Source organism: Ovis aries, chromosome 3 (genome assembly GCF_016772045.2).
Source record: "Ovis aries strain OAR_USU_Benz2616 breed Rambouillet chromosome 3, ARS-UI_Ramb_v3.0, whole genome shotgun sequence".
NCBI lineage: Eukaryota > Metazoa > Chordata > Mammalia > Artiodactyla > Bovidae > Ovis > Ovis aries.
This window is the reverse complement of record NC_056056.1, coordinates 114116820-114139212: the sequence shown is the minus strand read 5'-3', so window position 1 is coordinate 114139212 and position 22393 is coordinate 114116820. Positions and strand designations below refer to the sequence as shown.

The 22393-nt window shown below is 37.3% G+C and overlaps 1 protein-coding gene across 15 annotated transcripts in view; it reads right to left on the bottom strand.

Moving 5' to 3' along the window:
* NAV3 (neuron navigator 3) overlaps positions 1–22393 on the bottom strand; it is an 892975-nt gene that overhangs the window by 12436 nt on the left and 858146 nt on the right. For 10 of the 15 annotated variants that reach the window (XM_060412470.1, XM_060412471.1, XM_004006210.5 and 7 more), the window contains 8 exons: positions 17279–17376; positions 14816–14911; positions 14381–14549; positions 12770–13005; positions 3784–3938; positions 2209–2280; positions 1453–1649; positions 169–287 (listed from right to left, as the gene is read on the bottom strand). In XM_060412470.1, the coding sequence (XP_060268453.1) occupies positions 169–287; positions 1453–1649; positions 2209–2280; positions 3784–3938; positions 12770–13005; positions 14381–14549; positions 14816–14911; positions 17279–17376 (1142 nt within the window). Of the gene's footprint in view, positions 1–168; positions 288–1452; positions 1650–2208; positions 2281–3783; positions 3939–4755; positions 4813–12769; positions 13006–14380; positions 14550–14815; positions 14912–17278; positions 17377–22393 lie in introns of all 15 variants that reach the window. The other 5 variants (XM_042246551.1, XM_060412472.1, XM_060412476.1 and 2 more) reach the window with 1 other exon arrangement.

Here is a 22393-nt window from a genome sequence, read left to right as displayed (position 1 = left end):
CTACATATTTATCCTCAGAAAAAATGTATTAGAGACTATTTGTTCTTTCAAGCTACCTTTATTTTTCTGCACAAATCAGAGAAATGATTTTTTTTTTTTTTTGCTTTTAAGGATGATTTCTTTTTCTATTTGGTTTTTTAAAACAGTTAAGAAAATTGAGTACTATACCTGCAGACCTTCTCTTACTGCCTCCAGAATATAAGGTACCAAAGAATAGTTCCAGAGATCCATGAACCATACTCTAGAACCTTCTACATCCATGGGACAAGGAAGGAAAAGTCGAGGGCCTGAGAAGAAAGAAATAACAAACCATTTATGAGAATTCCTGTATTTAGCAATCTAAACACATATTTAGACACTGTTCTGGGGGTATTAATATGCTTCTTACAGGAGTCTTAGAAAATTATAATCTTGGTCAGCTTAATTATTATCAGTGTTTTACTGAAGATCCATCTTCAGGACCCTCCTTTATTTTTACACTAAAATCTTAGTCTAACACATCACATTTTAGTATTTGGAGAAACCTTAAAGGTTATAATCCAGTCAATCTGTTCCACTTTACAAATGACAAAACTATGATGGAATGAATTTTCAAATATAAAATATGTCATTATTTCCTGGAAGTGGGCCTCTGCTGTGATCTTCTGATCCCAATTGTAGAATTGTCCTAATTCTTTCTACACTGTGCCTTTAGTGAGTATATCTTTCTGATCCACAGCAAGGAAAAGGGGACTTTTTGTGTGTGCAACTTAAGAAAGAATACAAAAATAAACATCTTTATGCCAACTCAAGACAAACAACTCAAACAATTTTATCTTCATGAAAATATAAAACGCCTAAATTATCTTAAAATCTCTCACAACTATAATTGATATATGCTAAAATTTGTTTTTAGCATAAAAATGATACTCTGAAAAGACTTTATTTGCTAATAAAGTCTAATTTATTTCACATGGCTACCTGACTTTTAGTTGTCGATATTATACTAATATAGTTGTCGACATTAGTTGATGTTAGCAAAGTTTCATGCTTGTATGCGCGCTAAGTCTTCTCAGTCATGTCTAACTCTTTGTAACCCTAAGAACCGTAGTCTTCCAGGCTCCTCTATCCATGGGATTTTCCAGGCAAGAATACTGGAGTGGGTTGCCATGCCCTCCTCCAGGGGATCTTCCCATCCCAGGGATGGAACCCACATCTCTTATGTCTCCTGCATTGTAGGCAGGTTCTTTACCAGTAGCGCCACCTGGGAAGCCTTACTAAACTGTAATAGTCGGATGAAAAGACACAAAGCTTGAAGGCAAACTTTCAGAAGGAGAAAAAAAAATGAAAACTTAAATTTTTGGAAGCTTCAAAAACATTAGCTTCAGTTGTTATTTTCTACTTCCAATCTGGCTATCTTTACCAAGTACTCTTAGTTCCTGGAAAATGGCATATTGCAATTTTAGAACTCACCAATTGTAACATCAGAAGAACTGTGTGTTTCTAAAAAACTGTTGAGATGATGCCACGTCTTAGGAATCCAATCTATAATTTTGACTAGGTCATTATTGCGAATGTTCCTTTCAATTTCCATCTCTATCAGTTTTCTTCGAAGATATCTGCCTAAAAATCCTTTCACTGGCTCTGTGTGGTTTGCACATAGTACCCACCTATAAAAAGAAAAAAAAAATCAAAACCAAAACCCAGAAATCCTTATATAAATTAAACTCTAAGTCCACAGTGATTCTCTCTCCAATATAAAGTAATAATGTTCCTAATTCAGTCGGAGGCCATATGTTAATGATCAAAGAGATGACAGTCTATTATCATTAGAGCTAAACTGCATGTAACTTTTCTTTCTGAGCTAAAGAGAAGCTCATGTGCGTCACAGCAGTGAGTGGGAGTGTGCACGCTGAGCACTCTTCTGTAGGAGAATCACAAATCCTGAAATAGGAACTCTCTTCACATTTCTCACATTTAGAAGAAAAGTGTTCTACTTTAGCTGTGACATAGTGAGCAGGAAAAACATTTCTTTTTTCTTTTTTTTTAAAGAAACACTTCTGATTATAGGTCAGGGATCACAAAATGTCTGCTTGAGAAAGAGTGTCAGAAGAAGTGAGAATTATTTCCACACCCCAGGTTACCGATTCGTCAGTGTACAAATGGAAAAAACCACCACCAAAAGCAAACAGAAAAGAGACAATACAAACAATTCCAACTTATTTTTACCTGAAATTGTGATGTAGCTCTAGATTTGGTGATGAAGAAACCCCCTGATTCATTGTTCCAATAATATATGGACTGGAGACAAAAAGAAAAGAAAATGTAAATGCATTAAAGGTAAAAGATATTAATACATTAAAATTGTCTCAGGAAACAATTTGGATAAATTTGTGTTCTTCCATTTTAACATTATGCCGTAAAGGGGTAATTTCATAATGTTAGGCTAGAAAATGACAAAGATCACTGAAGTAGAAATTAAGATTTGGGGTTCAAATGGCAGCTCTGGCACCCTAGGCAAATCATTGTAATCATTTTCCCTCTCTAATCCCATGTTTACTCATATATAAAATAAAGAGATTAGATAGAATAATCATAGGGATCTCATCCCACTCTAATATCTTATGATTCTTTTGCTTATAATTCAATTCATTAATTTTTCCTTTATTATTTCATATTTCTAGCAGAGATAACTGGGATACTTACACCATTGAAACTAACATTTATGCAGTTGTTCTATGTTCTTTTTTAGAGATCACCCTACAGTGAATCTTAAAAATCTTTTCAGATTTTTTATACCCTACTTTAACCTTTTCTCTCATGTAAATAGTTAAACATTAGAATCACTGAGGACAAAGGTATATCTGAATGTAATAAATTTACTTCTATAGGAAGGCTGAATTTAAATGTTACTATGGACTAAAAATGAAACAGTTCTATAGCCTTGTTCTAGTTCTTAATTTCCCTGATTCAAACATTCTGTTATTGATAATAGTCAATAATAGGGCTTCCCTTGTGGCTTGGCTGGTAAAGAATCCACCTGCAATGTGGGAGACCTGGGTTCAATCCCTGGCTTGGGAAGATATCCTGAAGAAGGGAAAGGCTACCCACTCCAGCATTCTGGCCTGGAGAATTCCATGGACTGTATAGGCCAGGGGGTCACAAAGAGTCGGACACAACTGAGCAACTTTCATATCCCATCACATAGCCTCATTCTAGTTCTTAATATTCCTGATTTAAACATTCTCTTATTGACAATAGTCTTCCAGACTTTCAGCATACATGTAGAAGTTAATATCATCAAGTAAATACTGTTGCTATAAAAGCACCTGGGACACAGTTGTTGAATGAATAAATAGACGTTATAAGGGATACACAGAGATTCTTTGTAAACATGGTATAATAGTAATGAAGCCTTTTCAAATTAATGGCATCCATTGCTGCTGCTGCTGCTTCTAAGTCGCTCCAGTCGTGTCCGACTCTGTGCAACCCCATAGACAGCAGCGCACCAGGCTCCCCCATCCCTAGGATTCTCCAGGCAAGAACACTGGAGTGGGTTGCCATTTCCTTCTCCAATGAGTGAAAGTGAAGTTGCTCAGTCGTGTCCGACTCTTCGCGACCCCGTGGACTGCTGCCCACCAGGCTCCTCCGTCCATGGGATTTTCCAGGCAAGAGTACTGGAGTGGGTTGCCATTGCCTTCTCCGAATGGCATCCACTATAGGTCTTAAAAGGAATAAAAGCACAAGAATGGAAATTTGATCACCATTTTTCATGTTTCATCATTTAAAATATTTCAGGCATACCATTTGTTGTATTTACAGTTGAGAAAACCATTGAAGATATCACTCAAAGAGCCCACATGATGAAGATTATCAAGAATTATTACAACTGGAAGCTCTGCACCATTATTATCAGCACTGCATTGTTCAGCCAGGTTAGCTAGATACTGTTGCAATTCCTTTAAAAAATAAAGAACACAAACACATCAATGATAAATTCATACTAATGGTAAGCAATTCATAATTTAGGAATAATGCATTTTGTCTTCCATCTGAGTTCTGTGATTAAAACTCATAGATCATTCCATTGATATAAAATCTTATTCTACAAAGCAAAAAACATATAATGTTGAAAGTGTAGATTTTTAAAGGAAAGAGAAAATCCAGTACAGAACATCTGAAGCAAATATAAAACTGTAAACACAAGGACATATTTCTCAGTTGTTCTCTCCCTGGAAGAAAGGCAAAAAAAAAAAAAGAATTCTTGATATGAATTTATTTATGGTAAACCATAAATATTGAGACTCCATTCTTACTTTTGATATAATTATAAAAATGGATTATAAAAATGGATTTTAGCAAGCCTTATAATTTGAGGTATTGACTAAATCCAAAATGATACCCCTAAATTTTCGATTAGACTCTAAACATCTTAATCATTTTGATGAGGGGCATCTGAAAATACAGCCCTGGGACTCAAATAAAACTGTGGTTGGTTGGTTGTTTGATTGACTTATTTATTACCTGCATGCAACTGTTGTAGTTTAAAACAAAGACAAAAGTTGTTATATTTCATTGGGTCACTTGACATTAGCATTTAGCATTTAGTAGGTTTCTTGGTTATTTACAGGTATTTTTCCTTTCTAAGGGCTTTTAATCTAAATATGATAACCAGTTCACTGATTGCTGTCACAGATGGGTAGGCCAGAAACATAATTAGGTTTCTTAGAATTATCCTAATCAGTAAGAGCATTTCCATAATATTTGCATACTTACAATGACATTTTCAATTTGTAAAACTTGAGCAGGGTTAAAATCAATTTCATGATGGATCTTGAAAACAATGAATAGAATTCCAAATGATAAGTATGTAGATTTTTACTCTTTCAACACAGATTTAGCAAGTGCCTACCATGTGCCAGGTACTCTGGCATCAAGGATTTAGAGCTTACTTCTACATTCCAGGTGTTAGAGTTGACAAACAAAAGGGCAGGCCAACAAGTAAATCACAATGCAGTGTGATAAAGTGAAATACACAAAGCACTATAGAAAACTAAAGAGAGATATCTAATTCAGATTTAAGGTTCAGAGAAATAGGTTATGGGGGTGGGAGGTATAATTGAAGAATAAAGAGTAAAGCATAAGAGCCAGAAGATATGAGTGTGTGATGTGTTTGGAGAAATATTAGTGTTCTGCTTTTGCAGAAAATGGTACATGGTAGTAGTGATCTCAACGAGACAAGAAAGAAAAGACTGAATCCATGCAGAGAAATTTGGATTTTACTATATAAACACAAACACCATTCATATGCTGCTGTTGTTTTGACAAGGGTAGGGAATTTATCAAAGAAAACATACATATGATTTGTCATTGTTCAGTAGCTCAGTCATGTCTGACTCTTTGCAACCCCATGGACTGTAGCACACCAGGCTTCTCTGTTCTTCACCAACTCTCAGAACTTGCTCAAACTTATGTCCATTGAATCGGTGATGCCATCCAATCATCTCATCCTCTGCTGTCCCCGTCTCTTCCTGCCTTCAATCTTTCCCATCACTAGGATCTTTTCTAATGAGTCAGCTCTTAGCATCAGGTGGCCAAAGTACTGGAGCTGCAGTTTCAGCATCAATTTTTCCAATGAATATTCAGTGCTGATTTCCTTTAGGATTGACTGATTTGATCTCCTTGTAGTCGAAGGGACTCTCAAAGAGTCTTCTCCAACACCGCAGTTCAAAAGCATCAATTCTTCAGTGCTCAGCCTTCTTTATGGTACAACTCTCACATCCATACATGACTACTGGAAAAACCATAGCTTTGACTATATGGACCTTTGTTAGCAAAGTGATGTCTCTGCTTTTCAATATGCTGTGTAGGTATCATAGCTTCACTTGCAAGCAGCAAGTATCTTTTAATGTAGATGCTTGAAGGACAGGATGACCAATTAGAAATGGAAAAACCAATCAAGATGCTTACTGCCTTGAGTAGCTTAGGCATATTTGCGGGTAACTACAATTCATAGTGGAAAATAATACATTACCTCAAAAGAGTATACAACAAAGATTTTGTTCACTGCATATAAAGATTACTTGTGGCTTCTGGGAAAGACTTTCTGGTGGCAGTATTATTTGCTATTAACTTTTTATTCTAAAGGTTAGGTAATATTTAGATGTTTAAAAATGGAAGAATAGCTTTCCACATAGAGACAAACAAAGGCAAAACACAAAAGATATGAGCTCCATGTAGGAAAGAATTGGTAGTATATGATTTGTGAAAGAGTTGTAAGTAAATCGGAAAGAAAAGTTTGCAACTTTGAATGATTGTTAAGACTACTGGACTTTTCCTACTGACAGTGAAGAAACATTGACTATTTTGGAGATCTGAGTAATGTAGCCAGAATCATGATTTTGAAGTGAGGTAAATATATTGTTTAACTCTATACAATCATGAGAAATGCCGGGCTGGATGAGTTACAAACTGGAATCAACATAGGCCAGAATCAACACAACCTCAGATATGCGGATGATACCAGCCTAATGGCAGAAAGCAAAAAGGAACTAAAGAGCCTCTTTTTTTTATTATTATTTTACTTTATTTAAACTAAAGAGCCTCTTGATGAGGGTGAAGGAAGAGAATGAAAGAGCCAGCTTAAAACTAAATACTAAGAAAAAAACTAAGATCATGGCATCCAGCCCCTTATTTCACGGCAAATAGAGGAGGAAAAGGTGCAAGTAGTGACATGTTTCCTCTTCTGCGGCTCTAAAATCACTTCAAATGGTGACTTCCGCCATGAAATCAGAAGATGTTTGCTTCTCGGCAGGAAAGTTATGACTAACCTAGACAGTGTGTTGAAAATCAGAGACATTACTCTGTCGACAAAGGTCCGTATGGTCAAGGCAATGGTCTTCCCGGTGGTCATGAACAGCTGTGAGAGTTGGACCGCCAAGAAGGTGGGGCAGTGAAGAATTGATGCCTCTGAACTGTGGTGCTGGAGAAGACTCCTGAGAGTCCCCTGGACAGCAAGGAGATCAAACCATCAACCTTAAGGGGAATCAGCCCTGAATATTCGTTGGAAGGACTGATGCTGAACTGAAATTCCAGTATTTCGGTTTTCCAATGTGAACAGCTGACTTGTTGGAAAAGTCCCTGATGCTGGGAAAGATGGAGGACAGAAGGAGAAGAGGGCATCAGAGGATGAGATGGTTGGATGGCGCCACCGATACAAGTGACATGAACTTGGGCAAACTTCAGGAGATGGTGAGGGACAGAGAGGCCTGGCCTGCTGCAGTCCATGGGGTTGCAAAAAGTCAGACACAACTGGGCAACTGAACAACCACAAGTCTATTGTAAAGGAAGAAGAGAAATCAGTCAAGAGAATACTGAAATTGCTGAAGCCAAGGCACACTGGGACTCAAGAGGAATAATAGGGATACGGGAAGATTTTTGACCTAGAGCAGACAGCAATGGGGAGCCACTGCTGGATTTTAAAGTGGTCAGCTTTTAATTAGGAAAAGACATTCCATTTCCACGAAGTGAAAGCAAAAAGAGACACACTGAGAGAATTGGAATTTAATGGAAATTGTAAATCAAGCAGTTAGTAAGCAACTGCAGTAGCCCAGGTAAGTGATAGAGTGTTCATTTGGTTGGGAGGGTGGTGGTAGCAGAGATGGATAGAAGAAGATGCATTTGTGATACATTTTCAGAGTTGAACTTGGCATTTCTAAATGTGTATATTTACTGTACTCATGGAAACATATCTGTAAGCTGACAGAAATGTCTACCATATGGAAGATGGGCATGGCTAATAGTGTCCAACTGGAACCAACACAAGTTCAAACAAGGGAGTTATCCGGATGAGAACAGATGTGGAGGAGCTCAGAATGCTGAGGAATATTTACATTCACTGGAAGGTGAAGGAAGAACAGTCAGTGAATGACACTAAGAAGGAGCTTACTAGAAGGTAGGAAGGAAAGAAGCAGAGAATTCCATGCTCATGAAAATGAGAACGATTTCTAGAAAGGGGGATCAATTATAGTAATCTGGCATACATAAATCAAAAGAGAGAAAGCAGGAGGGAGGCGAGGGGAGAGGAGGACCAGGAGGAGCTGAAGCAGGGAGGCCGTGGGGGCGGGGTGCGAACAGGGAGTTGGAGAAGCTTGACTTGGATTTGGTAAATAAGAAGTCACTGGGTGATTTCTGAAAAACTAGGGCTAGAAGATTCTATTACGGTTCTCTTTTGTCTTGAGACTGGTAGCAGATTCCTTTGGGAATCTAATAAAGGGTATGGGCCAGTCAGAAGTAGAAATAGGCAAATACAAATAATTCAGTCATATAACTTGAGTTTTTTTTTTTTTTTTTTTTTAAAACCCCATTTGAAATCACTTCATGATCTTCACCTGAGCTTAACTGGGGTAAAATCTTAGACTGACGTATTGATGCATTAGCATTAGAAGTTTCAGTCCAAGATCTAATAAGGCAGAAAAATAAACAGTTATATCTACCAGATGGATATTGATAATGAGATGAATCCCATACTTTGAAAATATACACAGAACACAGTGGTTGCATAAAAGCTATTGATCACTGTTTTCCTTCATTCTGACTCTAGACACACTCAAAATGAATCTGCCAAGTCCAGCTTTCTGATCTTTTCCCACCTAACATCCCAAATGGCTTCAGCTGGCCACATATTCTTTACCAAATCCATCTCCAGCCTTCTGGGCCCACTATATCAAACGTCACAAAGTGTAATTGTTTATGTGTCCTGCTTTCAGTCAAAATATTCCAGCTGGCACCTCAAGAGAGGGCGTGAAGAATGGGAAGAGGGACAGAATGTAAAATGCAGAGACACCAAAAACATGAAAAGATTTGTTTTCATTTGATGGTTTATTGTTGGACGTTTTTGGAATCAGTGAGTACTTTGTGCCTTTGTCCCTTCAGAGCTATCAGAGGCACAGCATAAAGCATGTCAGCAGTTCCGCAGCTCTGGTTCTCAGGGAAGTCATTTATCTCACACCTTATTCACCCTTTAGTTTCATAAACCGACACTTGGCTGTCCCTCCCACAATGCTAACCTGCCATCCCCATTTCTCTATACCACTCTCACGTACCATCAACTCCCTGAAAATAATCGCAAATCCTCTAACAATGTGGCAAGAACTGGCCAAATTCTCTGGCCAGGTCTTGGTATCCAACATTACTGACAGGTCATTCATGTCTTACAACCATAAAGAAATATTAAACATTTGTTAGTTGCATTTTGTGCTTTCTTGGTGATGAATGCTATGTGACTTGTCCATGGATTTCTTCCTATAACTGTTCTCTAGCATCATTCATTCTGTTCACTTTTGTCATGCTTTATTTATTACTTTATAATAACAAAGATTAAACTCACCTCATAATGGCACAAGTGATTTTATTCAGAAAAAGTAGAAAATAAGAGTGCTGCCTGTATTTGATCAAATTTTAAAGGCCATATAAATTGTTATTGCTTAAAAACATCCCCAAGCACTAAACATTTTTTAACTGAAATAAAAATAACTTAGACATGACAGTGTCTTATGGAGTGAGGCAAATTTTAGAACTAATGTAAGTTACCCTACTTTATTTTAGCATGTCAAATTATATCCTGCGGAAGGCTGGTCAACTTGACTCAAAATTTGACTTTAAGTGATTCTCCAACTTTATCAAAGTCCCATTTCCTCGAATAAATCTATTCTTTTCCTATTTTCCAACTAGTTTTTTTTTTTTCAGAAAGGAAGTAACTTCTAAAAAGTTATTTCACATTAACATCAAGGAAAAATCAAAGAGAACACAGGGTAATTAAGATATGTCAATTATTTTATCATTTTGGCTAAAAAGAAACATAATATGCTAAAGCTTTTAAATAAAGCTATGAGGAGACCCAGAATTCATTGAGGGCATTAGACATGTAGGCTGAAGCAAACAAACAGCTGTGTCTTTTGCTTTTACTTAGAGAAGAATTTAATATTCTGTCTCAGGTGCCATGTCTCTCTCTACTTGAAATGAGAATGTTTGGTTCGTCAACAACCTGAATAGTGCTGAATTCCAAGGACGTAGTCAGAATTCATGCGCTCTATTGAGTCAACATGAGGAGATACCATCATGCCTTATACACGTCTGTTCTCCTTGAAAAACACATATAAGACAATTTGAACAAAGGTCTGTGTGTGTCACAGGGGTGGGTGGTCTGTATGGGTCTGAGTGTATTTGCATAAGAAATCCTCATTGGAGCCAAGAGCTATAATTAGTAACTGTGGGAAAGCCTTAGACAGTGCTTGCTATGTGTACTATTCTCTCTCTTTCCCTGCATCTATTTCTCTCTCTCTCTCACACACACACACACACACACACACAGAGTCACTCCTTTAGTCCTTAACACAGCTTCACTATTTTCCCCATTTTATAGCTGGGAAAACTGAGGCACACAGAAATTCAAGACTCAGCCCCAGGTTCCACAGTTGGTCAGTGACATGAACTTGATGAACTATTCCTTTAAAGCATTTTTGTTCACTAAATTAAACGTCTTTCAAGAATTTAGTGGTTTGGGGCTGCTTTGGGGAGTCGTGTTTATTTTCTAAATATTTGTAGGAGGGAGGTTACTGTGAGACTGGGTCAGTTTAGATCATTTGACCAGGTCATTTTTGAAAAAAATCCCAGTGACCCAGTGTCATCTGGGTAACTTTGAGGTATTGCTAATAACAGATGTAGTTTTCTAAGAGAACCTCAGGCTGCACTGACTGAGAATGTAATTAGTAACTATCAGTAAAAGTAGCCCAGTGTTAGAGATATGTCAGGCATCAACTATTTTCTTTTTAAAATTGTTGACATTGCTTGGAGTATATGAAAGTACTGGCTGCATTTTATATCCCCTCATGACTATTTAACAGCTGAGAGTGTTCAGGATGATAATTCTGGTATACTAGACCTTAGTAGAGACTCATCTCACACACTAGCAAAGTAATGCTCAAAATTCTCCAAGCCAGGCTTCAACAATACGTGAACCATGAACCTCCGGATGTTCAAGCTGGATTTTAAAAAGGCAGAAGAACAAGAGATCAAATTCCCAACGTTGGTTGGATCATCAAAAAAAACAAGAGAGTTCCAGAAAAACATCTACTTCTGTTCTACTGACTAAGCCAAAGCCTTTGACTGTGTGGATCACAACAAACTGTGGAAAATTCTTCAAGAGATGGGAATATTAGACCACCTGACCTGCCTCCTGAGAAATCTGTATGCAGGTCAAGAAACAACAGTTAGAAATGGACATGGAACAACAGACTGGTTCCAAATTGGTAAAGGAGTATGTCAAGGCTGTATACTGTCATCCTGCTTATTTAACTTATATGCAGAGTACATCATGTGAAATGCCAGGCTGGATGAATGAAGCCAAGCTGGAATTAAGATTGCTGGGAGAAATATCAATAACCTCAGATATACAGATGACACCACCCTTATGGCAGAAAGGGAAGAAGAACTAAAGAGCCTTTTGATGAAAGTGAAAGAGGAGAGTGAAAAAGTTGGCTTAAAAGTCAACATTCAGAAACCTAAGATCACAGCATCCAGTCCTATCACTTCATGGCAAATAGAAGGGAAAACAATGGAAACAGTGACAGACTTTATATTTTGGGGCTCTAAAATCACTGCAGATGGTGACTGCAGCCAGAAAATTAAAATATGCTTGCTCCTTGAAAGAAAAGTTATAACCAACATAGACAGCATATTAAAAAGCAGAGCTATTACTTGGCCAGCAAAGATCTGTCTAGTCAAAGCTATGGTTTTTCCAGTAGTTATGTATGGATGTGAGTTGGACCATAAAGAAAGCTGAACGCTGAGGAATTGATGCTTTTGAACTATGGTGTTGAAGAAGACTCTTGAGAGTCTGTTGGACAGCAAGGAGATCCAACCAGTCCATTCTAAAGAAAATCAGTCCTGAATATTCATTGGAAGGACTGATGTTAAAGCTGAAACTCCAATACTTTGGCCACCTAATGCAAATAACTGACTCACTGGAAAAGACCTTGATGCTGGGAAAGATTGAAGGCAGGAGGAGAAGGGGATGACAGATGATGAGATGGTTGGATGGCATCACTGACTCAATGGACATGAATTTGAGTAAACTCTGGGAGTTGGTGATAGATAGGGAGGCCTGGCGTGCTGTAGTCCATGGGGTTGCAAAGAGTCAGATACAACTGAGCAATGAACTGAACTAAAGTGACTGAGACCTTAGGTGATGGTGAAATGGAACACTATTCAATTTCCTACGTTTCCTACACAGAAATCCTATAGAAATATGATGTAAACAATTTTCTGCTCCCAGAATTTCTGCTTAGAATATATTAATCATACCCAAATCTGCATTGTTGTAATATTCCAGTTAATTCCTTGTTTATTATGACCCAGACCAGACACTGACTTTTGAAAGCTCTGATTCCTCCAGTAAGAGTTCTAGCCTCTTGCTTCCATAGTATTTACTTGGATCTCTTTTTGCTCTAACACTTCCTAAATGGATGTCTCAGAGAAATTAGACAATAGAGACCTTGTTCTTTTCTTCTGACAATTCCCAATGCTTGTGAAGTAGTAGATAACTGAATGCCACTGAGCAGTCTTATTCAAATTCACAAAATAGGGTTTATTCATTCTCCAGATTCTAGCCTTGGCCAATGAGATAGATATGTTTCCACGCACAATATGGAAGTTTCATGATCTTAATGCTTAGCTGAGTAATACACTTACGGATAAATGGCAGCGGTTGTCTTAGGAGTCTGTGACTTACCTTACTAGACTTGTGGTCCACATTAAAAGTGGCGATTGCATCCTCTGTTTTTTTCCTCCCAGATTTGGTTATTACATATTCAGCAAGTTTGTGTGCTAAATAGGTCTTTCCAGTACCACTAGGTCCTGAGAGTATAATTCTGTGATGCTCCATCAACAAGTTAAAGTATCTTTGGGTAATTGGTTTAGGAATCAGAGTATCAAAAACAAAACTGTCCAAACTGTTTTCTTCTACCCCTGAAGGGAGAAACAAAGGGAAGAGAATGGCTTATGGTTCTACATAAGCTAGAATTTAAAACACAGTGTCAACTGGCAACTGGGCTTTGTTAGCCATAGGAATAACACCCCTTGCAAGAGACTTTCCTTGACATTTCTGTCTCACCAACATGTGTTGCTATTTTAAGACAGAATACATGAGTAACAAGGCAGAGTGAGCATGTGAATGAAGGCAAGCCAGTTGCTCTTCCTGAGACTCTGTCCCCTGTCTACTTCATGCTTCCCACTCACGTTTCCACAGAGAAGTGGAAGCATTACTATGAATTCTATCAAGAATCATTCTTCTCTTTGAAGGTGGTAATTTTGTTAAGCATAAATATAAAAATTAAAATAAAATACCTAAATTTGTGTTCCTCTCTTTGTCCTCCTCTTTTCTCCTCCTATTTACTTCCTTCTAGCTCTCATTATACATCCCTGCTATACCATCACTTAAGCTTTTGAAGAATATATATTGTGATATTTGGCAAGGAATTAAGGAGAGCAACAGTATCTTCTTTTACTAACTCAACTATCTTAATCATAAAATAAAATATTGACAAATCCCTCTATTAATCCATAGTTACATAGATGTGTTCTGAACTCATTAACATATGTGAACAAGAAATTATGGAGACAAGGATACTTGAGATATTCCATTTACCTAGAAATAATCACATTATTCAAAGCAAAATAATTTCTCATCCCTGATTCTTAACTTCCATTCTCTATCCCCAGTGGGTATTCATTGACTATGTGCTTGGTTTCTCCGCTGCGTCCAACTCTTTGTGACCCCACGGATTGTAGCCTGCCAGGCTCCTCTGTCCATGGGATTCTCCAGGTAAGATCACTTGTCTGGGTAGCTATTTCCTTCTCCAAGGGATCTTCCCAAGCCAGGGATCAAACTTGAGCCTCCTGCATTGCAGGCAGATTTCTTACTATCTAAGCTACCAGGGAAGCCCTTGTTGAGCATACATATATTAAAATTGAAGGTATAGGGATGAATATATTACCTTAGAATATGCAATAAACTTTTAGAAATCTCCCCTAAATCAAAGAGGACAATGCAGAAAACCTAGAAATTTGAAAATTGACGTGTCACTTCCTCTGTGAGTCCTTGAGAATCTTCAAAATTGCATCTCAAAACTCAAAGACTTTAATTTACTTGATTTTTTGTTTTTAGTTGGATTTTTGTGTTTTTAATATAAATATGGTTTATCTCATACCCAAACTATTAAAGTAGTTAGCCCACTTTTCAAATATGAAAATTTGAAGTGAAACTGCAAAAAAAAAAAAGGAAAATAAAAATTGGTAAAAATGCAATTGTGGGGTTTTTTTTTTTCCCCATTTTTATTTTTACCTTTCAGGTTCACAGTGATGACGTTATTATCACCAACAAGGTATCCACAAGGCAGCAGCTCAGGCACTTCTAGGCCATGGGATCTAGTTAAGTCTCCTATACAGTAGCTGGCAATGCAGTCGGAGTTCAGACCAAGGCTAGTGGAGGAATCAATTCTGAACACATATTCCTACAATTGTGCACACAAAGACACAAAGTCAAAACAGAGGTGCCACTCCAGTGTAAAATTCATGGGCATATGAAACTAGCTGTCATAAACTTTAGAACTGGGTACTACAATAACTATTCATATCACACAGCATAAAGAGGAAACTTTCTTTAATATTTAAAATGCAGGAGAGGAAAAGCAGATATGTACATGCCATTAAAGCTAAGGGAAGCATCCAAAAGGAAACACGTTTGAAAATTAGTATCAGGATATCTTGTACCACGTACCTTAAAGAGACGTCTAATTACACCATCTAAGACATCCCACTTGGTTTTTCCGCTAACACCAATAGATCCTATCAAATATGCCTGAGACTTCTGATCCTGAGTAAGATCAAAATAAAATAAGATAAAACCTAACTGTATCTTGTTTTAGTATGTCTACTAAAAATATTAATATTGGTGGTGATTAACAGTAAAATATATATCAAACTTATGGTTTATATAATAGTAGACATATACAGTGGATTATACAAAATACCCCAGCAAACAAAGCAACCAAAGTAACTAATTAACTAACAAGCAAAGTAACAGGAATAGCAACAAAACAAGAGAGAAAGAGGTTAGATGAAGTGGTATGGCCAAGATAAACTGATTCATGACCTGTTCAGTAGAAAGGAAAGGTCCGGGAGAGAACAGTCTTCCATTTTAGCGAGCAGGTACCTTTCTGAAGAGAAGCAGCTTGGTGGGAAGGAGATGGTGGTAGAGACGCAACAGAACTATATCTTGAGTCCTAAAATCTCATCTTAACGTTTTTGCAATCTAAATGTTAAGTCCAAAACTCAGTTTATTATTTTTTATTTAGATTATCTCTAAAATCGAATCCAAATTGAAAAATAACTTATCCATGGCAGTATGGCATTCATATATTCACAACTCAAGCTCCACTTTGAATTTCTCAGAAAACTCAATATTTAGAATACTTGCCAGGAAATCCTACAGGATTACAAGGAATTCTTGAAGATTCTTGGAGAATCTTCAAAATTACATTTCAAAACTCAAAGACTTTCATTGACTTGATTTTTTTGTTTTTTTTGGTAGGGTTTTGGTGTTTTAAATATAAACATGGTTCATTTCATAGCAAAACTATTAAAGTGGTTAGTTTACTTTTCATATATGAAAGTCTAAAGTGAAACTACATCTACCATGTAATTAAGAAAAGTGATGTTAGGTCAAGTCACTTAGCTGGCTCAGACCTCCATTTCTTCACCTGTAGCATTTAACTCTATAAGGGTAAATGATTATCACCACTACTTAGGTATAACCTGAAACCAATATTTGTTTAAAAAAAAAAAGAAATTCATAGCAAAACCACTGTTATTTTTATACCACTGTTATAGACTGAATGTTCTTGTTCCACTCAAATTCATATATCAAACCACAAGTCCCAGTTGGTTGTGTTTGGAAATGGAGTCAGCAGGAGGTAATAAGAGTTAAATTAGGACATGACAGTGGGTCTGACATCATAGGATCAGTAGCCTTCAAAGTAGGGCAAGTGAGACAGAGATCTCTCTCTCCCCAAGTACACACATTGAGGAAAGGCCTGTGAGGACATAGCCAAGAAGGTGCCATTTTGCAACCCAACCAAACCAGACAGCACCTTGATCTTGGACTTAATATCCATGAGAAAACATTGTTTAAGCCATCCAATCTGCAGTATTTTGTTATGGTAACTCAAGAAGACCAAGAGAACTTCTTCTTAACATTCAGAAATATTGTCTTTCAGGATTATGTTGAAAAAGAAAATGTGTTCTGGTGTTAATGTAACTGGGTCAAAATGGACATGCTTACAGTGCTTTTAAGCAGCTGCTTTTAAATCAGAGATCTTTCAAGCTTCACTGAGACTATTATAGTCTTTTACAAAAAGACTCACATGGGAAGTTCAGGCACAGATCAGCAGTTCAAGCAGAAAGCTTATGGCATTAGAATTCTTAGAATATATGCTCAATGTAAAAATTCACAATTGCTAGATCACTTTTCAAACTTAAATACTTCAATTATCTTAAAATTCTAAAGTTCTTTCCTCTTCTGTTTGATACAAAAAAATTTGGATACCTACTAATTTTGTATCTTTGGCCACTGAAATACCATTTCAACTTGGAAAAATATTTTTTGTTTCAAGAAGAGTCTAGGATCCGGATGACACTGCCAATTTGAAGGCAGTATTTGATTCCAGAAAAATTAAATATTTGCCTTTTCAGCTAAGGCCTTGCTTAAAAACGATACACATAAGTAGCATTAATGGACATTGTTATAATGAGTCAAATAAAATATATCTATCTTTCCAGTGTCTAGAATAGCCATATAGCTTGTAGTCTCCTTTTTGTAGAAAGACCATCTTGACAGTTCTAGCAACATGGTACCATACATCATAAACATCACCTGTATTTAGCTAGATAAGATGTTTATGTCAAAGAAAGCCATGTGTTTCTTTTTAGGTTTTAGGAATGAGGGTGGCTGTAACAACCGCTACTGTTTTCATGAATAAACATGAAGTATGGAGACATATTTCTATCTATAGGATGAGGCCATTTCTTTTGAGTCCCTAACTTTCATGCTTTTAGAAACATATTAAGCCAATGCCAAGACAAACTCTGCTGGTAGTATACTTATTAGGACAAATACTCATATTTCAGTATATTTGACTTATGTTCATTCATGGTAATAAAGAGCTTAAAATTAAAGAAATACCTTTGCTCGGCCATAGCCCTTGCTTATGGAGACTATAATTTTCACACTGCGGCCATCCTTATGTCCAGTTGCATCACCAGGATCATCCAGCAAAATATCTACCAAATTTCCAAAGAAACACACACACACATAACAGAGGCACGTTAGCTCGGATTTCTCTACTGTCATCTCTTTCTCCCCCACAGTTTTACGTTTTTCAAGGGGAATATTGACCTTTTCTGCCATTCACTCTACCTTAACACATGTGAAAAACCTCGCTTTCAAGAAGATAGGTGGCTGTTCTTGGGTTAAAGTTTTCATCTAAGACTTTATTTCTGTTTTCAAAGATCTTCACCCAAGTGCTGGGCCATTGCATTAGATGAGGAAATAAGGGGTTTCTTTTCCTATTATGCACAGGTCTGAGTAATACCTGAGTAATATGTAGTTACCATTATAACTGCCACAAATTGAAAAGCAATCTGATTTTATATCTAGCTGAAAATATCCAAGCTCAAAACCCATGAAATTATGAAGGCAAAGGTGCTGAGACTGACTGTCAACTGAAATTATTTTCAAGCATTTGGTACAAACACAGCTATATGACTACTTTTCCTTATATCTGTAATTTTAGGTAATGTTTTGAATTTCAATGATGGCATTATACTTCCCTGCATAAATATATTAATTATTGCTCTTCTGTCCTCTTTCTGCTCACAGTTTCAAAACAAAAATGATATTTCTAGTAATCAGCCAAGAGTTACAGAAGCATGATAAAGCTAGTTAACCTTTAAACTACCAACTTTAAATGTGATTAAAGATTAATTTTTAAATATAGTATATGAGATTAATGTTCAATTTGGAGAATGAGTAAGGCAAACTATCCCACATGTGTTTTCCCTTGAAAATGATGATACTATAGAGGCATATTTAATATGAAGATAGTGCTCTGTGGACAAAGGAAACTTAGCTACATGTTGAAGATCACATGTGCCTGGTGACAAGAGGACTCAATTGCTCAAACTGTAAATTCAGAGACACAAGGACTTCGACTGTGTCATTATATTAAAGAAACAATTTCATCAAATGGGTTCTGAAAATAAAATGGTTCTATTACTTTAATAATTGGAATACGCAATTTTGCAAAGAAAGGAGTTTTTAAAATGCCACAATACCATAACAATGAAAAACAAATTTAGAGTTTAAGGAATATGGAGATTTTTTTTGCTAGAAATTTTTAAATTGTCAAAGACAATCTCCCTTACTGGAATTTTTTTTTTTTTTTTTTACTAGATGAACATCCTCCTGGTCTCATCTTTGCTTATCCTGCTCAAAACTCTTCCTTAAGTATCATTTTAATTCTTGTTCCATTTCTCAAAATTTTTAAGTGGCTAATTATTCACATCTAAATATCTTATAATTCATGACCAAACCACATCTTTAGTACATTGTTTGATTATTCATAACTATTCATAAATATTCAAAAATAATTACTTAAAATAATAATTTATTAAGCATCAAAGAAAGCAGGTACTGTCCTGGGCATTGGAAATGAATACCATGATGAGAAAGAAGATGAATTCCCTGCTCTATCACTTACTGAACTAATTATAGTAATCACTTCCCCAAGTCTTGGCCTCTTCATCTGTAAAATGGGCTATAAAACCTTCAGCTTGGCAGAATTATCGAGAGCATAAAGGACAATGCTTTTAAAGCACTTTATCCTCAGTATCTGGTAAGTTCATCTGTTCTAACCATTGCTTCTTTTCTCCGTGTGTCTGTTCTAACTTCTTGTATTAACAGTTGGAGGAGAACACTGCGGCTCACTCTGGGTCTCCCCATCAGCACACCAATGGGATGATCACTGAGGGAAACAACTCCGAGGGAAAACAAGTAACAGCCAATTTGAGATAGGGTTCTTTGTGTTTTGTTTATTTACCTGGAAAATAAGTTATGGTTCTCTGTCAACATATTGAAAAAAAGAATAAAAAGATTTGCCATTCTGGTTCCAATCAAGTGAAATACTGACAAGAAAACATCAAGGTTTTTCACATGTCTGTCTTCACTGGATGCATGGAGCATGCACTATATTTCAGGACCTGGACCCCTGTCAACTGTCCTCTGTCTAGTTCCTTTTTTTTTAATTAATCATGTACTCTACAAAGCTTTTCTGTTAAAAAGCCCCAGCACAAAAGCACTTTTGATTGTCAAGTTTGAGCCCATTAACCATGCAGAGTTCCAAAGAATAGCAAGGAGAGATAAGAAAGCCTTCCTCAGAGATCAATGCAAAGAAATAGAGGAAAACAATAGAATGGGAAAGACTAGAGATCTCTTCAAGAAAATCAGAGATACCAAGGGAACATTTCATGCAAAGATGGGCACAATAAAGGACAGAAATGGTATGGACCTAACAGAAACAGGAGATGTTAAGAAGAGGTGGCAGGAATACACACAGAAACTGTAAAGAAAAGATATTCATGACCAAGATAATCACGATGGTGTGATCACTCACACTTACCTAGAGCCAGACATCCTGGAATGTGAAGTCAAATGGGACTTACGAAGCATCACTATGAAAAAAGCTACTGGAGGTGATGGAATTCCAGTTGAGCTATTTCAAATCTTAAAAGATGATGCTGTGAAAGTGCCACACTCAATATGCCAGCAAATTGGAAAACTCAGCAGTGGCCAAAGGACTGGAAAAGGTCAGTTTTCATTCCAGTCCCAAAGAAAGGCAATGCCAAAGAATGCTCAAACTACCGCATAATTGCACTCATCTCACATGCTAGTAAAGTAATGCTCAAAATTCTCCAAGCCAGGCTTCAACAGTACGTGAACTGTGAATTTCCAGATGTTCAAGCTGGTTTTAGAAAAGGCAGAGGCTCCAGAGATCAAACTGCCAAAATCTGCTGGATCATGGAAAAAGCAAGAGAGTTCCAGAAAAACATCTATTTCTGCTTCATGGATTGTGCCAAAGCCTTTGATGGTGTGGATCACAATAAACTCTGGAAAATCCTGAAGGAGATGGGAATACCAGAACACCTAACCTACCTCCTGAGAAACCTGTATGCAGTTCAGGAAGCAACAGTTAGAACTGGACATGGAACAACAGACTGGTTCCAAATAGGAAAAGGAGTACATCAAGGCTGTATATTGTCACCCTGCTTATTTAACTTATATGCAGAATACTTCATGAGAAATGCTGGGCTGGAGGAAGCACAAGCTGGAATCAAGATTGTCGGGAGAAATATCAATAACCTCAGATATGCAAATGACACCACCCTTATGGCAGAAAGTGATAAAGAACTAAAGAGCCTCTTGATGAAAGTGAAAGAGGAGAGTGAAAAAGTTGGCTTAAAGCTCAACAATCAGAAAATGAAGATCATGGCATCTGGTCCCATCACTTCATGGGAAATAGATGGGGAAACAGTGGGAACAGTGGCAGACTTTATTTTGGGGGGCTCCAAAATCACTGCAGATGGTGACGCAGCCATGAACTTAAAAGACGCTTACTCCTCGGAAGGAAAGTTATCAACAACCTTTACAGCATATTAAAAAGCAGAGACATTACTTTGCCAATGAAGGTCCATCTAGTCAAGGCTATGGTTTTTCCAGTGGTCACGTATGGATGTGAGAGTTGGACTATAAAGAAAGCTGAGTGCCGAAGAATAGATGCTTTTGAACTGTGGTGTTGGAGAAGACTCTGGAGAGTTCCTTGGACTGCAAGGAGATCCAACCAGTCCATCCTAAAGGAGATCAGTCTTGGGTGTTCAATGGAAGGACTGATGTTGAAGCTGAGACTCCAATACTCTGGCCACCTGATGTGAAGAACTGACTCATTGGAAAAGACCCTGATACTGGGAAAGACTGAAGGCAGGAGGAGAAGGGGACGACAGAGGATGGGATGGTTGGATGGCATCACCGACTCAATGGACATGAGTTTGGATAGACTCTGGGAGTTGGTGACGGACAGGGAGGCCTGGCATGCTGTGGTTCATGGGGTCACAAAGAGTCGGACACGACTGAGCAACTGAACTGAACTGAAACAATCATGAAGGGAATAAAAGCTCTTCTAGTCAAGTGATGTCAAGTGATTTAAATTTTTGCCTGTTCAGACACAAGAATCACACTTAAAAAATAACTGAGGGAAGAAAACTATGCAATACTAAAATAAATAATGAAATGGGTAATTGCAAAGCACATTAAAAAAGAAAAAAATCCTCCCCCCACCAAATTGTCTCAAATTCTGAATCATGGCCATCACATGGACACAGAAATTGTAAATTTAATTTCTCTGATTTTATATTCATCTTTATGAGTCCTAGCCTCCCTAGACATTAGTTGTAGTATAATTTTTATATTGCTGTTCTTTCTAAACTACTTTCAGTACTAAAGTTGCCTCCTTCAAACCTGATCATATTTCCTTGGACTAAAACAAAATCATGTAACAGGCCATAAAATCCCACCCTAAGCCTTCCTGTAAGGTACTAACCCTTATGAAGTGAAGCCCCAGGACATAGGACAGCACTGTCTGCCATTAGGTGTGGGTCCTACTGCACTTCTCTCGGATTTTTCACTGAGAAGCCAGCACATAGGACGTGGCTGAGGACTCTCAGATTTAAAGCTTTTGTTCTTTTTCTTCCCCTATCTTTTGAAGAATGTGTATGATAACACCACATAGACAATGTATACATTCAAGTTATTACCATATTTCTTTGGCTTCATTTTACCTAATGACTGATAACTTCAGTTAATTATAACCTCTGTTTTTTCTTGTGCTGTGCTCAGTCGCTCAGTCCTGTTTGACTCTTTGTGACCCCACGGACTGTAGCCTTCCAGGCTGCTCTGTCTATAGGGACTCCCCAGGCCAGAATACCGGAGTGGGTAGGCATTCCCTTCTCCAGGGGGTCCTCCCAATCTAGGGATTGAATCAGGGTCTCTTGCACTGCAGGTTGCTTCTTTTACCAGCTGAGCTATGGGTACTAATATTTCTTTGGCTTGATGTGTTTTTTCAGAATTCATTTTCCTTCCCCAATCCCTGCCAAATGGTATAAAACAATGTTTTCATGAACTTAAGGGAATTCCTACTTACCTTTTGGTTTCCAGCTACCTTTTATAAGAAAGCAAGTATGCATTGGG